The 14,448-nt window shown below is 45.9% G+C and overlaps 1 protein-coding gene, 1 long non-coding RNA gene and 1 other non-coding gene across 3 annotated transcripts; 1 reads left to right on the top strand and 2 right to left on the bottom strand.

The window, feature by feature from the left end:
- Positions 1 to 1,132: 1,132 nt before the first annotated feature.
- Positions 1,133 to 10,618, top strand: LOC148001049 (uncharacterized). The gene is made up of 4 exons (XR_015638959.1): positions 1,133 to 1,292; positions 2,152 to 2,187; positions 3,874 to 4,082; positions 7,819 to 10,618. It is a non-coding gene; the product is annotated as an uncharacterized LOC148001049 (long non-coding RNA).
- Tpt1 (tumor protein, translationally-controlled 1) lies at positions 10,508 to 13,336 on the bottom strand. Its single transcript, NM_053867.2, is given in 6 exon segments — positions 10,508 to 10,717; positions 11,421 to 11,537; positions 11,931 to 12,036; positions 12,383 to 12,573; positions 13,011 to 13,084; positions 13,241 to 13,336. Coding segments are annotated over 6 exon segments (519 nt in total). The 5' UTR covers positions 13,269 to 13,336; the 3' UTR covers positions 10,508 to 10,714.
- On the bottom strand, positions 10,784 to 10,917 carry LOC148001048 (small nucleolar RNA SNORA31). Its single transcript, XR_015639177.1, has one exon. It is a non-coding gene; the product is annotated as a small nucleolar RNA SNORA31 (small nucleolar RNA).
- Positions 13,337 to 14,448: the final 1,112 nt, after the last annotated feature.

Genomic DNA, 14,448 nt, shown 5'->3' with positions numbered 1-14,448 from the left:
CCTCAGTCAGATCACAGAACCTCTATTTGAGAGGACACCCCCTGCAGCTCCCACTTCCCCCTCACCCCCAAAGAACGGGGAAGGGAGGCTCTTCAGCAATAGGATAGAGAAGAATCTGAATGAATTCTGAATGAACATGGCTTTGCCAATTTCTCACGGTCCATTGCCGTTCTCTCAAGCTTCTTTGTACAAGCTAGTTGTATTCAGCTTCCCTGAGGGGAGGGAACCTCAATTGAGAAAATGCCTCCAGACAAAATGGGCTGTAGGCAGACAAGCCAGTGGGGCATTTTCTTAATTAGTGATTGTTTGGGGACGGCCCAGCTCACTGTGGGTGGTTCCATCCTTGAGCTGTGTGGTTCTGGGTTCTATAAGAAAGCAGGCTGAACAACCCATGGGGAGCAAGCCAGTAAGCAGCACCCCTCCATGGCCTCTGCATCAGCTCCTGCCTCCAGGTTCCTGCCTAGTTAGAGGTCCTGCCTTGCCTTTCTTCAGTGGATTGTGACTTGGGATGTGTAAGCCAAATGAACCCTTTGCTCCCTGAGTTGCTTTGGTCATGGCGCTTTATCACAGCAATAGTCACCCTGACTAAGATACTCTTCATACATACTGTGTGCCTGCTCACGTGTCACCAAACCGAAGTATAAAAAGATATACCTCTTTATTTGTTCCTTTGAGTCCTCATTATCTTATCTTATCCTGTGTCCTGTAGACTTTATATTAAAATATATACACAGTGGGCTGGATATAGAGCTCAGTTGTTAAGAGCATTGGCTGCTTTTCCAGGGTTTAATTCCTAGGACCTACAAGCTAGCTAACAACTGTAACTCTAGTCCCAGGAGATCTAATGCCCTCCTCTGGCCTCCAATGGCACTGGGCACACCTGAAAACTAGCTCTCTTCCATAAAGTCCCCAGTGCTCCAATTCTCACCCTCCCCCCTGTCTGTGGAGCAGAGGGGAGTGCTCCCATGCTCACCCTCTTCCCTATCTGTGGAGCGGAGGGGAGCACATTGCTTAACCAAATTTCAGCAGCTTAGTCACCTTTACTTTTAATAGACAGTGGCAGTTGGCATTATCACTGTGCTCATATTACAGCAGGGCAGTCACCCAACACACGTCCCACCTGACTGAGTCCATCACTTCCAACTGCCTTCAGTCTGTGCAGTGGGGGAGGCCTGGGAAGAGCGGTACACTGGGATGTGATGGAGAAGGATTATAACGAGCACACCAAGGTTCGAGTGGACTTAGCCTCTAACACTGTCCCTGACTACTGACCTTCTCTTCGTCTCAGCGAGGTAGGAGAAAGGATCCAGTTTTTTCTTTTTAATTTTATGAGCGGCAATTCCCCACTTTTGCTGACCAGTTCTCACCTTAGGTGAAACTTAGTTTAGATATTTATTTAAATGACAGATTGGACTTTCCTGGGGGGAAACTATTGAATTAATGTACTCAAGTGAACTGAGATTACATGTATAGCTGTTTTGAGTGGAGGTCCAGAAAAATCGTAGCTTTTTCTATGGTTCTGCAGGTCCCTTCTGGAAAAACAATTTAAAAGGAGGAAAGATTTTGTTGTTATTATTTTCGAGACAGAGTTTCTCTGTGTAGCCTTGGCTGTTCTGGAACTCTGAGATCGGCTTGCCTCTGCCTCCCAAGTACTAGGATTAAAAGCATGGACCACCACTGCCTTACTGTGGGGCTAAGGTAGGCTGAACAGACATGTTTCTGTCTGATTTTGTTAAGAATGTGTTTATATGCCAGGTGATGGTGGCCCATGTCTTTAATCCCAGCATTCGTGAAGCTGAGGCAGGAAGATCTCTGAGTTCAAGACCACCCTGGTCTATAAAGTGAATTCTAGGACAGCCAGATAGCCAGAGCTACACAGAGAAACCCTGTCTTGAAATACAAAACAAAAATTTTTCTCTAACATTGATTTCTCTCTCTCTCTCTCTCTCTCTCTCTCTCTCTCTCTCTCTCTCAAACACACACACACACACACACACACACTCTCTCTCTCTCTAATATTTGTGTTTTCTTTATTTCTTCACCATGCAATGCAACATCAATTGAGATTTTTTTTCTACTTTTAGAGGTACAGGTTACATCAGCAAGTTTACAGTTTTAAACTTATTTTTTTTTCTTTTTTCTTTTTTTCAGAGCTGGGGACCAAACCCAGGGCCTTGCGCTTCCTAGGTAAGCGCTCTACCACTGAGCTAAATCCCCAGCCCCAAGTTCTTGGTTTTTAATAATACCATGTACTGGCTAGTTTTGTGTGGCAACTTGACACAAGCTGGAATTACCACAAAGAAAGGAACCTCTGTTGAGGAAATGCCTCCATGAGATCCAGTTGTAAGGCATTTTTCAACTAGTGATCAAGGGGGGAGGACCCAGCCCATTGTGGGTGGTGCCGTCCCCTGGGTTAATAGTCTTGTGTTCTATAAGAGAGCAAGCTGAGCAAGTCAGGGGAAGCAAGCCAGTAAGTAACATCCCTCCATGGCCTCTGCATCAGCTCCTGCTTCCTGACCTGCTTGAGATCCAGTCCTGACTTCCTTTGGTGATAAACAGCAATGTGGAAGTGTAAGCTGAATAAACCCTTTCCTCCCCAGCTTGCTTCTTGGTCATGGTGTTTTGTGCAGGAATAGAAACCCTGACCAAGACATACTATGACTGTAAAATAAAATGCTTTTGCTTTTCAAGAAGAACATCCTGTGGGGCTGGAGAGATGACTCCGTGGTTAACAGCGCTTGCTGCCCTGGCAGAGGACCTGGGTTTGGCTCTTACTGTCCATATTGCAGATCACAACTGTCTGTTACTCCGGTCATAGGGGATTCGATGCTCTTGTTGATCTCCATTGGCAGCAAGCACTGTTGCACGGTGCACATACATACATGCAGGCAAAACATACCTATACATTAACTTTAAAAAATTACACATGCTGACATGTTATGGTAAAGTAGCATCATAATTTCAATCTCATTTCAAAATGTTTAGAAAAAAAGTATAGAGAGAATAATACACCATGGACAATAAAATGCTAGTATTCGGGGAGTCTGGTTGAAAGGTTTGTGTTTTGTGCTATTTTTGTGATTTTTTTTCCCTAAGTCATTACTTCAAAAGTCCAAAAAATAACTTTCTACCTGTGAATTTTGACACAACTAAAGATAACAGGAATGATGGACAATCCCTTGGGAGGAATAATTTTATGACCCATTGCTCTAGTTGAGGCCACAGATGTGCTCTCTGATAATGAACAAGGATTTATCTACTCTTCTAAATATGGAGCAGGGACTCGATTGTGTGATCAGGGCTAGAAACTGCCCTGGCGAGTTTTATGTCGCCTTGACTGAAGAGGAAGGAGCTCAAGAGAGAATGACTCCATTAAGATCAGGCTGCAGGGGTCTGGAGAGAAGGTTCAGTAAGAGCACTGACTGCTCTTCCAGAGGTCCTGAGTTCAAATCCCAGCAACCACACGGTGGCTCACAACTGTAATGAGTTCTGGTGTGTCTGAAGACAGTTACAGTGTACTTATATATAATATATAAATAAATCTTAAATAAATAAATAAATAAATCTTTAAGATAGGGCTTCAGCACGGTCTTAATTAGTGATTGATGGGAGGCCCCGCCCACTGTGGGTGGAGCCATCCCTGGGCTGGAAACCCTGAGTTTTTTTTTTTTTTTTTTTCTTTTTTCTTTTTTCTTTCTTTTCGGAGCTAGGGACCGAACCCAGGGCCTTACGCTTGCTAGGCAAGCACTCTACCACTGAGCTAAATCCCCAACCCCAACCCTGAGATTTCTATGGCCCAGCATATGACAGATCATTCAGTGCCATTCTTCATTGTTTGAAACCATGTGTAACACAGAAATCCACAATCCACAGGCTCTCTAAATACATAACAAGTTCAAAAGATGCCCCGTGGTGGAAGTCTGTTTCGACTGCTGACAGGCACAGGGGCTGAAGCTTATCACTGCTGCTGTGATGGTTGGACTAGTGAGTGAGGTTGGATGGACTCACTGGATAAACTGATGACATTATCGACTTACCTGGTGGGAGCTGGCTACTCCAGCAGCTAACACAGTCAATGGAAGGTATGCAGCACTCTTTTCTTCCTAAGTATATTACTCAGGGATTTTTGTTCGAAATAACACAAATTATATATAAAAATAATATGTATAATTTATATAATTGTATATATAGAATTTATATACTAAAATCAAAGGTCCTAATTTTTTTCTTCTTCTCCTCCTTCTCCTTCTAAATACTTATTTATTTATTGTATATAAGTACATTGTAGCTGTTTTCATGCATGCACACAGGAAGAGGGCATCAGATCTCATTACAGATGGTTGTGAACCACCGTGTGGTTGCTGGGATTTGAACTCAGGACCTCTGTAAGAACAGTCAGTCCTCTTAACCACTGAGCCATCTCTCCAGCCCCTCTTCTTCTTTTTCTTAGCTTCTTTCTTACTTCTTCCTCCTCCTTTTCCTTTTGATTTTTAAAGACTGGGATTCTCTGTGTAGTCCTGGCTGTCCTAGAACTAATCTGTAGACCAGCCTGGCCTTGATCTCACAGAGAGCCACCTGTCTTTGCCTCCTGGATGCTAGAATAAAAGGTGTGTACAATCACAAATGCCTAGCAATAGTCTATTAAGGATCTAGAATTGAATACATTACAATGCTGACACTCCTCCGGGAAGAGAAAGCTTGTAACCACCAGGGAGCTGATGGCTTTTACACTAAGAATCAGGGTTATGTACATCATGAGGTGCTAACCTCTGCAGTACAGTGTCCTTGGTTAATTCTGTTCCACTGAAGTAGGCATTCACAACCAGCATGAAGGGGGACACAAAGGGGGAACTAAGCCCCTGTGGTGGTTTGTATATGCTTGGTTCAGGGAGGGGCACTATTTGGGGGTATGGCCTTGTTGGAGTAGGTTTGTCACTGTGGGTGTGGGCTTTAATACCCTAGTCCTAGCTGCCTGGAATGAGTCTTCCATTAGCGGCCTTCAGATGAAGATGTAGAACTCTCAGCTCTGCCTGTACCATGCCTACCTGGATGCTGCCATGTTCCTGTCTTGATGATAATGGATTGATCCTCTGAACCTGTAAGCCAGTGCCAAGTAATTGTTGTTCTTTGTAAGACTTGCCTTGGTCATGGCGTCTGTTCACAGCAGTGAAACCCTAACTAAGGCAGAAGTTGGTACCACGAGTGAGGTTGTAATCTGCAGCTGTCCACTTCTGGGTGGCGCCTGCGTAATGTGCAGAGCCGTCAGTAAGAGAGGCCCTAGCCTTCTCTCCTCCAGTCAGCTTTTCATAGGGAACACCCCATGGGGCTACGGGTGCATGCTTGGCAGCAGATGGCCTTGTAACAGGAGTAGAAACCATAGGCATCTGAGCGACTTCTTCTTTTTTTTTTTTTTTTTTCTTTTTTCTTTTTTTTCGGAGCTGGGGACCGAACCCAGGGCCTTGCGCTTGCTAGGCAAGCGCTCTACCACTGAGCTAAATCCCCAACCCCCCTGAGCGACTTCTTCATGCAACTTGCTTGTGCCTTCAGGATCTGCCTGGGCCTGATCATGTGTATACCACTTCCATTTGATAATAGACTGCTGCTGTGCACGTCCTACTTTATGACCTGGAGGGTCTGAAAACACACAGCTCATGATAGGCAGTTCAGGTCGCATGGTAACTTGTCCTATTGTCAAACATTCAGTTTCCACTATGGCCCAAAAAGCAAGCCAAGACTGTTTTTTTCTTCCTTCCTTCCTTCCTTTCTTTCTTTCTTTCTTTCTTTCTTTCTTTCTTGGTGGTGGGAGGGAACTGGTACAATAATTTACCTTTCATCTTAGAAGGAATATCTCTACATGCCCCACACCACTGGCCTCCTAAGAACGTCACTGAGGTAGATGGCCCTGAATTTTGGTTGGGTTTATCTCCCATCCTCTGATACACATGTGTTACCAATGAGTCCAAAGTGGTTGCTACTTCCTGCTCACTTGGTCCAGTCAGCATAATGTCCTCAATACCGTGCAGCAATGTGATATTTTGTGGGAGACACAAACAATCAAGATCCCTTCTAATTAAGTCATGACACAGGGCAGAGTTAATATATCCTTGAGGTAAAACTGTAACGGTATACTGCTGGCCTTGCCAACTGAAAGCAGATTGCTTTTGGTGGTCCTTATGGACAGGAACTGAGAAGGCATTTGCTGGATCAATGGCTGCATATCAGGTACCAGGAGATGTGCTAATTTGCTCAAGTAACAGAACTACATCTGGTGCAGCAGTTGCAATCGGGGTTACTACCTGACTTAGTTTTCGATAGTCAGCTAGCTGTCATTCTCCATGATCCATCTGTCTTCTACCCTGGCCAGATAAGGGAGTTAAAGGGAGATGTGGTGGGAACCACCACCCCTGCATCTTTCAAGTCCTTGATAATGGCAGTAATTTCTGCAATTCCTCCAGGAATACAATTCTGTTTTTGATTCACTATTTTCTTTGGCAGAGGCAACTCTAAGGCTTCCATTTAGCCTTTCCAACCATAATGGCCCTCACTCCATAGGTCAGGGAACCAATGTGAGAATTCTATCAATTTCTAAGTATATCTATCCCAACTATACATTCTGGAACTGTGGTAATGACCTCAGGATGTGTTCAGAGACCTACTGGACCAACTGTGAGCTGGCCATCAGTCAAAACTCCATTACCTGTCCTCCATAAGCCCCTACTTTAACTGGAGGGCCACAATGTTTCTTGGGGTCTCCTGAGATCAGTGTCAATTCAGAACCAGTATCCAATAGACCTGGAAAGTCTGGTTATTCCCTTTCCCCTAGTGTACAGTTACCCTGTAAAAGGCTGTAGGTTCCTCTGGGGAAGAACTGGAGAAAGGCTACCATAAAACTTTTTGGTGTCATATCAAGATCCTTCCTCAGGGGAACCTGGTCACCCCTTCATTCAAGGGGCTCTAGCTCTGCAAATGGACTTAAGTCTGGAAACTGACTCACTGGCCAAGATTGCTTTTTGCCATGATCCAATGTGGCCTTTCTTTCGTTTGTTTGAGAATTTTCCTGCTTATACAGATCAAACAGATATGTAGTAGGCTTCCTATCTATTTCATGCCTGGAAACACCATGACAGATTAGCCAGTTCCAAAGGTCCCAACGAGTCATGCCATTATAAATTTTACCTCTCCTGTGCTGACCATTATGGGCTATATCATTATAAATGTTGTTTTGTCTACGCCGTCCATTATAATAACTATGATCACCTTGTCTCTGGAGATTCAATGCCCTGTTACCTTGGGGCCCAATTAAACCCATTGCATTTAATTCATCTAATTGAGCAGAAACATCTCCAATCCTAAGGTCTGGCACAAAGAAAAGGGCAAGAACAAAACCCTTCAAATGTGCTGGTGCCCACCAGGATTCATGAAGGGCGTATCTTCGGGCCCTCCCATTGTGGAGGATTAGGTTTTACACAACATATTCACTCTAGCACTGCAGTTTCCCTGAGCCTTAAAATCCCCTCATCAACACTAAGCCAAGGATTATCAGGCACCTCCTTTCCGGTATCACTGTTTGATAAACACTTCAGCCAACCATTCAAACACACTTCTGACATCCTTTTTAACTGTGTGGGCTTCCATATTGAACCTAGAATCTCCACTCAGAGGACCCACGCCAATCAACTCAGCCTGATCTCGTTTATGTTCCTTCCACCATTATCCCACGCCCTTAAAATCCGTTCCCAGACATAGTCCCCAGACTTCCACTTGAATTAGCAAACTCATTAAGCTACTCATGGACTACACTTTCTACCTCCCCTCTAGGGGCCTGTTTTGCCTTGAATCTGGCTATAGATCTAGAAGAAACTATTGGTGGGCCTTGAGAAACATCAGTATTGTCTGGCATTTTCTTCAGAGAAAGTCACTGCTGGTTTATCAGACTCTGAGGGATTAATTTCCTCATGTGAAAAAGGATTATTTCAAGGGGTGGACTATAGTGGCTCTTCCTGGTTGTCAACCTGACTCTATCTGGAATGAACTACAATCCAGAATGGGAAGGCTCACCTGTGATCCTGATCTTGAGGCTCAGAGATACGAGTTTCTGACCTGGATCTTGGCATGGAGATCTTGAGGAAAAGTGGCTATGAATCTCAGGCAAGGAGATCTCTGAGTTCAAGGTCATCTGGGACAAAGCAAATTCCAGATCCAGGCACAGTGGTACACACCTTTAATCGGGGTCATATCTTCTGCTGGAGAGGACATTGGAAGAAGATGCTTTCTTATTCGTCTGCTTGCCTTGTGGGATTCAGCAGCTGCTAGATGCTTGGACTTAGATTCACAGTTGCTGCTGACCATTGTTGGAGAGTTGGACTACAGAAGTCATCAACAAATTCTCTTACCCATGAGTTCTGTGACTCTAGAGAACCCTAATACAGCCCCTAATTATTGTTTCTGTGGCTAAAAGCTCAGACCAAGGGGTTGGGGATTTAGCTCAGTGGTAGAGCGCTTGCCTAGCAAGCGCAAGGCCCTGGGTTCGGTCCCCAGCTCCGAAAAAAAAGAAAAAAGAAAAAAAAAAAAAAAGCTCAGACCAAGACTCAGTGCTACACTAAACATCCAGTATAGTCATGGGCTGGCTAAGACTTTCTATTGGTTTAATCCCACATCCAAGCAGTCTTCTCTGACGAATACCCCACATGTTCTAGATGGTGAAGGTATTTACTTCTAGATAGAAGGTATCTCCTTCTAGATAGCCACCTGGCTGCTCCTTCACACCCACATTTAAGTGGCATCCTGCAAAGGTTTTCACAAACACTGTAAGGCCTTTCTCATCCCATTGTTCTACACATACAACAAAGTCTAGGATCCACAGGTACTCGGAATCTGTACCAAATCTGTAGCAAACTCAACATCAGAGAGATCAAGTGGTACACACCCCTGTCTGTGCAGTGCTGTGGAACTGTGGTGCTTGTTATTCTTCTCTAAGTGGTTCTAGCAATAATTAGAAGATAAGTTGTAATAAATTTAAAAAAAAAAAAGCCTCGATAATTCATGAGGTAAATTCCTGGTCTTCTGAAATAAGACCACATATGAAACACAAGGCACACACCAGGACTCAGCCATGCTGCAGAACATTGCAGGGACAATTGGGAAAGTGTGACTGAAGGGGTTGGAAATCTTGTATGGTGGGGCAAGCCTCAAACTAGCACTAAGAGGTTGAGGAGTTCAAGGTCTAGCTCTCTAGAAGCAAAACAAACAAAAAAAACCCCAAGATGAAGCCAATATCTGTGGTGTGCTTGCTAACCCCATAATCCTTAGATTCAACCTCAGGACCAAACAACTAAGCAAGAGACACATGCCTAGAACATAGGTGGCAAAGGCAAGGTTATTCAGCTATTTAAGGCCAACCTTGGGTTTATAAAAAGCTATCTCAAAAACAAATCTTGCCAGCCCGTTAAGGCTCAGCTGGACCTGCCTTTGGTTCCCAGTGCTCATGGGAAGCTCCAGCTGCAGAGAATCTCTCCTTTGACTCTATGGGTGTCTGCAGTCACATGTACAAACCCACACACATGCATGCATACTCATACCACTGGCTTCTTGTCCTCCTCCCCTACCAAGCCTCTGCTGTCTTTGTTCACTTCTCTAGGGCTAGCACTAGACTTGAAATTTTCCCAAGTTCCTTCCACAAAAATGTAATGGCTGACAGTGGCCTCAAGACCCAGTAACAGCACTTCAAAGACAGCCAAGTGGCTTCCTAGACACAGCAGGACCTCCCCTTTCATCACAACACCTAGCCAGGATCCAGTTATCTGAACTTCACATCACAGAGGGGTGCTAGCACCTCCTTAAACTTAGCTCATTTTTAGACTTCCATTGCTGGAGAAACCTTAGATGGCAAATGAAGTTTAGTTTTAGCTTTAGGAGATTCATTAGCAACAGCAAGTACGGGATTTCACAAGTTCAAAATCTATTTTTAGGCAACTATTCTATCAGGCATATAAACAGTTACTTCTACAGAAGATAGTATGCTGTTCTGTTTCTCAAGATCCAATCCATACAGGTCTCGTGGGCTAATGAAGCATGGCTGCTGGCTTCCTCACATCGCATCCAGTCAGGTACCGACTAACCCCAACCTGAAAACAGCCAGCACTCGTGGTCTGTGCCATGTCTGTACAACTCTAAGGTAGTGCAGGCCAGCTTGTTAACTGCTAACTCTGGTTACCAGGAATCTGACATTAGTCCAGGAGACGTACGTAGTTCTACTTCTGAAAGCAGATAGTATTCGTTCCCTGCTAGGTGGTCTTTTGTGCGTTTGGTGAGCTCTTTCTTCCACTGAAGGTGATGAGTGAGGGTCCACTTCCCATCTCTCCTTCAGTGCAACTGAGACTCTTGTGTCTGCACTTTCCAGTCCCGTGGAGTCCCCACTGTAGCATTTACTCTAGAGGTTTAGCTTCCTAGGATGCTCAACTGGGCTCTAGCTTCTCAGACACAATTATAGCAAAGAGGAGTTCTTGAGTGAATTTAAATGCACTTTATTTTTAGACAACCCACATGACATGTTTTTTTTTTCTTTAAAAAAAAAAAAAAACAATGCCTCCACTCCAAATAAATCACGGTCAAAATAAAAGCTCAAGATGATATCAGTCCCATTTGTCCTAAGTCCTGGTGTTGTATGGATGGTAAGCAGCAGCCAATTATGGTGACAGGCGATAGATCCAATTTGTTACTGGAAAACAAAGAGATGGCATTAATAACTACCCTCAGCCTCAGTGTTGTCACTTTCTTAGTGTAGAGATGTACTCCCCAATTCAATCTGGACTGCCACAAACAAAGGCAGGCAGGAAGCGAAGGGAGAGTTTCCTTTTGCATCCTAGTGCAAACCAGAAGAACAACCATAAACTGTTCGAGGTCTATCAGTGGATGCAGAACACCCCTCACGGAGTCTGCTGACTCTATACTGTGCTCCACCCCACTGTCCTGGTGCCCACCCACTCTCTAGTCCGTTCTAAGCTCACCTACTTGGCTTGCAAAACAAGCCTCCAAAATCCAGGACGAGGAACTTTTGTTTTACCCTGACTCTACCAGTCCCTTATATAACAGACACTGTTGTATTCCTTCTTATTGAAGTTAGTAAACACTAAAAAGAAACATCCTGTTGAAATGGACTTGAACTACTGTGGGGCAGAGACACTAGCCCCATTTCACTCATTCTGCATGAGTTTATACCAGGCTAGTGTCAAACTCACACGACCCTAAGCACTCTACACAAGCAAGCCCGTCTGTCTCCAGAACCTTTTCATGTTCAAGGCACTAACCTTGTCAGATCCCACAGGATAAAGAGCCCAAATCTCACAATCTACAAGGCCTACCACCTGCAGATGGCAAAGAATCACCACACTCCTATCTTTTCTAATTTAACAGATACTTACACATTTTTCCATCTCTAAGCCATCCTTAAAGAAAATCATGAATGGAGTCACACCATCTTCACGGTAGTCCAGGAGAGCAACCATGCCATCTGGATTCATGTTTTCACCAATAAAAAACTTAAGAAGAAAACCTACAATTAGACTGTCACATACACACAAACATAAAAAGGAGATCCAGAATAACCCTAGCCAACATTTGGGAAGAAAAATCTTTGGTACTCAAAAGTAACACATGCTACCATATGTTGGCACGCACTTTTAGTCCCAGCACCTAAGCTGCAATGACAGGTAACCTCTGGGTTCAAGGCCCCCCTGGTCTACAGATAACCCAGTCTGAATGAAAAGAAAGCAATGTCTACCATTTTAAATACCAGCTCCTTGCCCACTGTGGTGCTGTATGCCTTTAACCTCAGAAAGCAGGGGTAGCTGGGCCTCAGGGTGTTCCAGGACAGCTAGAGCCATGTTTTCTGATCCCACAGTTAAGGTTATACAACCCTTTGGTTTATTCACCTGGTAGTTATTGAAATTAGCAAGGATGTGCTTAATTTGCTCTGCAGCTCCAGTCATAAAAGGCTTTACCCTTTCTGGTTTCTGTTCTTCAAGTTTGCCCTTGAGTCTAAAACAGTAAAGTAACAGGTCATCAGAATACTGAATTGAGAAAAAAAATCATTTTCTTCCAGTAAAGTAAAAGAATATAAGCCTCAACAGGAAATGGCTATGAGCAAAAACAATGATACAGTTTACTAGGTGTCAAGAAACCACTTAAAAAAATTCAATCCCAGGCATCTTAACTCTTAAAGTAACTGTTACTCTTCAAAGCTAAAGCCAGCTGGCTGGTCCCAGTATCCTCACATTATTGGAAAGCAACTTCACTGTATAACAAAAGGTTCTCCTTTCCCCAGTCCTTTATAACTAAAGTCCTAGGACCCTGACCACCAACACAGGGTGCTTACGTCACTTACGATTTCATGTAGTCTTTGATATACTTTTTGTAGGCCTCTTTTGTGAAGCTGGTTTCTTGTAAGTGATGGTTCATGACAATGTCAACACCGGTGACTACTGTGCTTTCGGTACCTTCGCCCTCCGGACCTTCAGCGGAAGCATTTCCACCAATGAGTGAATCATCGATGGCACCCTCTGTTCTACTGACCATCTACATTTAGAAAAAACAATTTAGTTGAATGGGGAGAAAAAAAATCCTATACGCCGGCAACGATCTGTTAGTTCCCTGAAACATTTTAATCTCCCCCAAAATAATTGCTGCCCTGACCGAAAGCCGTGGTCATTCTAACCAAGCGGAACCAAGTTGCTGTGGGTTCTCTCGGATCGCCACGGGGTTAAGAGCAGACAGCGCAAACATATCTTGGAGACAATATGTCCCTGTTCGCCCGGAAGGAGGATGGCGCTGAGTTCGCGGACCTATTTCCAGGCTCGGCTCCGCCTCCACTTTTCTAGAAAAACCCAAGGCCGGAAAGAGCGTCTCCTCCGCCTGGAGGCGGCTGGAAGGATTGCACGAGCTCCAGCGGCCTCCCCGCAAGCTCAGCCCGGCCGGCCGGCGACCGGCCAACCTCCCCACGACGTCCTGCTCACCTTGCCCTCCACCTCCAGGCACAGCCCGTCCGCGATCTCCCGGATCTTGTAGATGTCGGAGAACAGCTCGTCATCTGTAAGGGAACAGAGAGCCGTCCGTCAGCGGGCGAAGGCCCGCCATTTCCCGCGCCCTCTGGGCGCACGCGGCGGCTCCCGGCCCAAGCTCTGTGCTCGCGCCCCGGCCTCCCCGAGCCCACCCGCATCCAGACCCGCGGGCGGCCGGGACTCACGGCTGATGAGGTCCCGGTAGATGATCATGGTGACGGCTGGGGACAGTGGCGCTAGCCTGACAGCGCGGAGCGAGCGCGGTGCAGCCGGAGCGGCGCTCGGGGGGAGGGGGGAGCGGGCGGAAAAGGCCGACTCGGGCGCTTCCCAACCTCATATAGAGGGCACGCTCATCTACGTCATCGCCCGCTGCGCCCCCGGAACTGTCGTAAGCGGTGACGTGGCACGCAGAGCCACGCGGGGGCGTGGCCACGTCATGGCAGTACAGGGGAGGGCGGCGGGCATCCGGGCACTTCGCCGAGACCTGGGACACAATACGGAGTTTCCCTGGGTGCGCTGTGCTCAGGAGCAGGGGAACGGGGAGCACGCCCAGGGCATGCTGGGACCGGAAGGGACTTGAGATGGACGGAAGACCTGAGGCTACAGTCGCTACCCGGGTGTGGCCGGGGGATGATTGCATCCGTCTCCCTCCCTCCGCGCCGCTCCAGTTCCCACCCCTTTCTCGGAAAGAAAGTGTCAGCAGAATTGGATGACTGTTGTCGGGTACGCAGCTGAGCCTGCGGGGACTACACTACAGGATGGGGCCCGGCAGGTGTCCCGGGTCCCCGACATCCGGCCCAAGGCTGCTCACGGACTTCACCCGGTTTGCCTAGGGAGAGAGGTGTCGTGGGGTCTGGTCTTCTAGTGGGTTTCGAAAGTCAAAGCCTGCGGTGGGTCTGGCGCTCTTCGCTGGCCTGTCCTGCTCTTGGTCTCAAATGGTGTCCTTTGCTAGGACAATTCTGTATTGTCACTTTTATCCCTGGTGATGCAGGATTAAACAGACCAAAATGAGAAGCTTCCCACTTGCCCGGGTCACTTGAAGGGCTTTCACATCCACTACGAAGTACAACAAACAAAATACAACTTCTGGGGTTGGGGATTTAGCTCAGTGGTAGAGCACTTGCCTAGGAAGCGCAAGGCCCTGGGTTCGGTCCCCAGCTCCGAAAAAAAAGAAGAAAAAAAAAAAAAAGAACCAAAAAAAAAAAAAAAAACGTTCGGGTAAACACGTAATGGCAGCATGAAATCAGAGTTTCTTCCGTTCCATATTTGGCTATAGTCCGTTGTATCCCTAGTGTTGCAATTTTTGCATTTTAACAATGACATAGCCAACCTTGCCTGCCCTTGTAGAAAACGTACTAGTATGTCAAAGGAGAAGGCAATTCAGACTCACAAA

Source organism: Rattus norvegicus, chromosome 15 (assembly GCF_021556685.1).
Source record: "Rattus norvegicus strain SHRSP/BbbUtx chromosome 15, alternate assembly SHRSP_T2T, whole genome shotgun sequence".
Lineage (NCBI taxonomy): Eukaryota > Metazoa > Chordata > Mammalia > Rodentia > Muridae > Rattus > Rattus norvegicus.
This window is presented reverse-complemented; position numbering and strand designations above follow the sequence as displayed.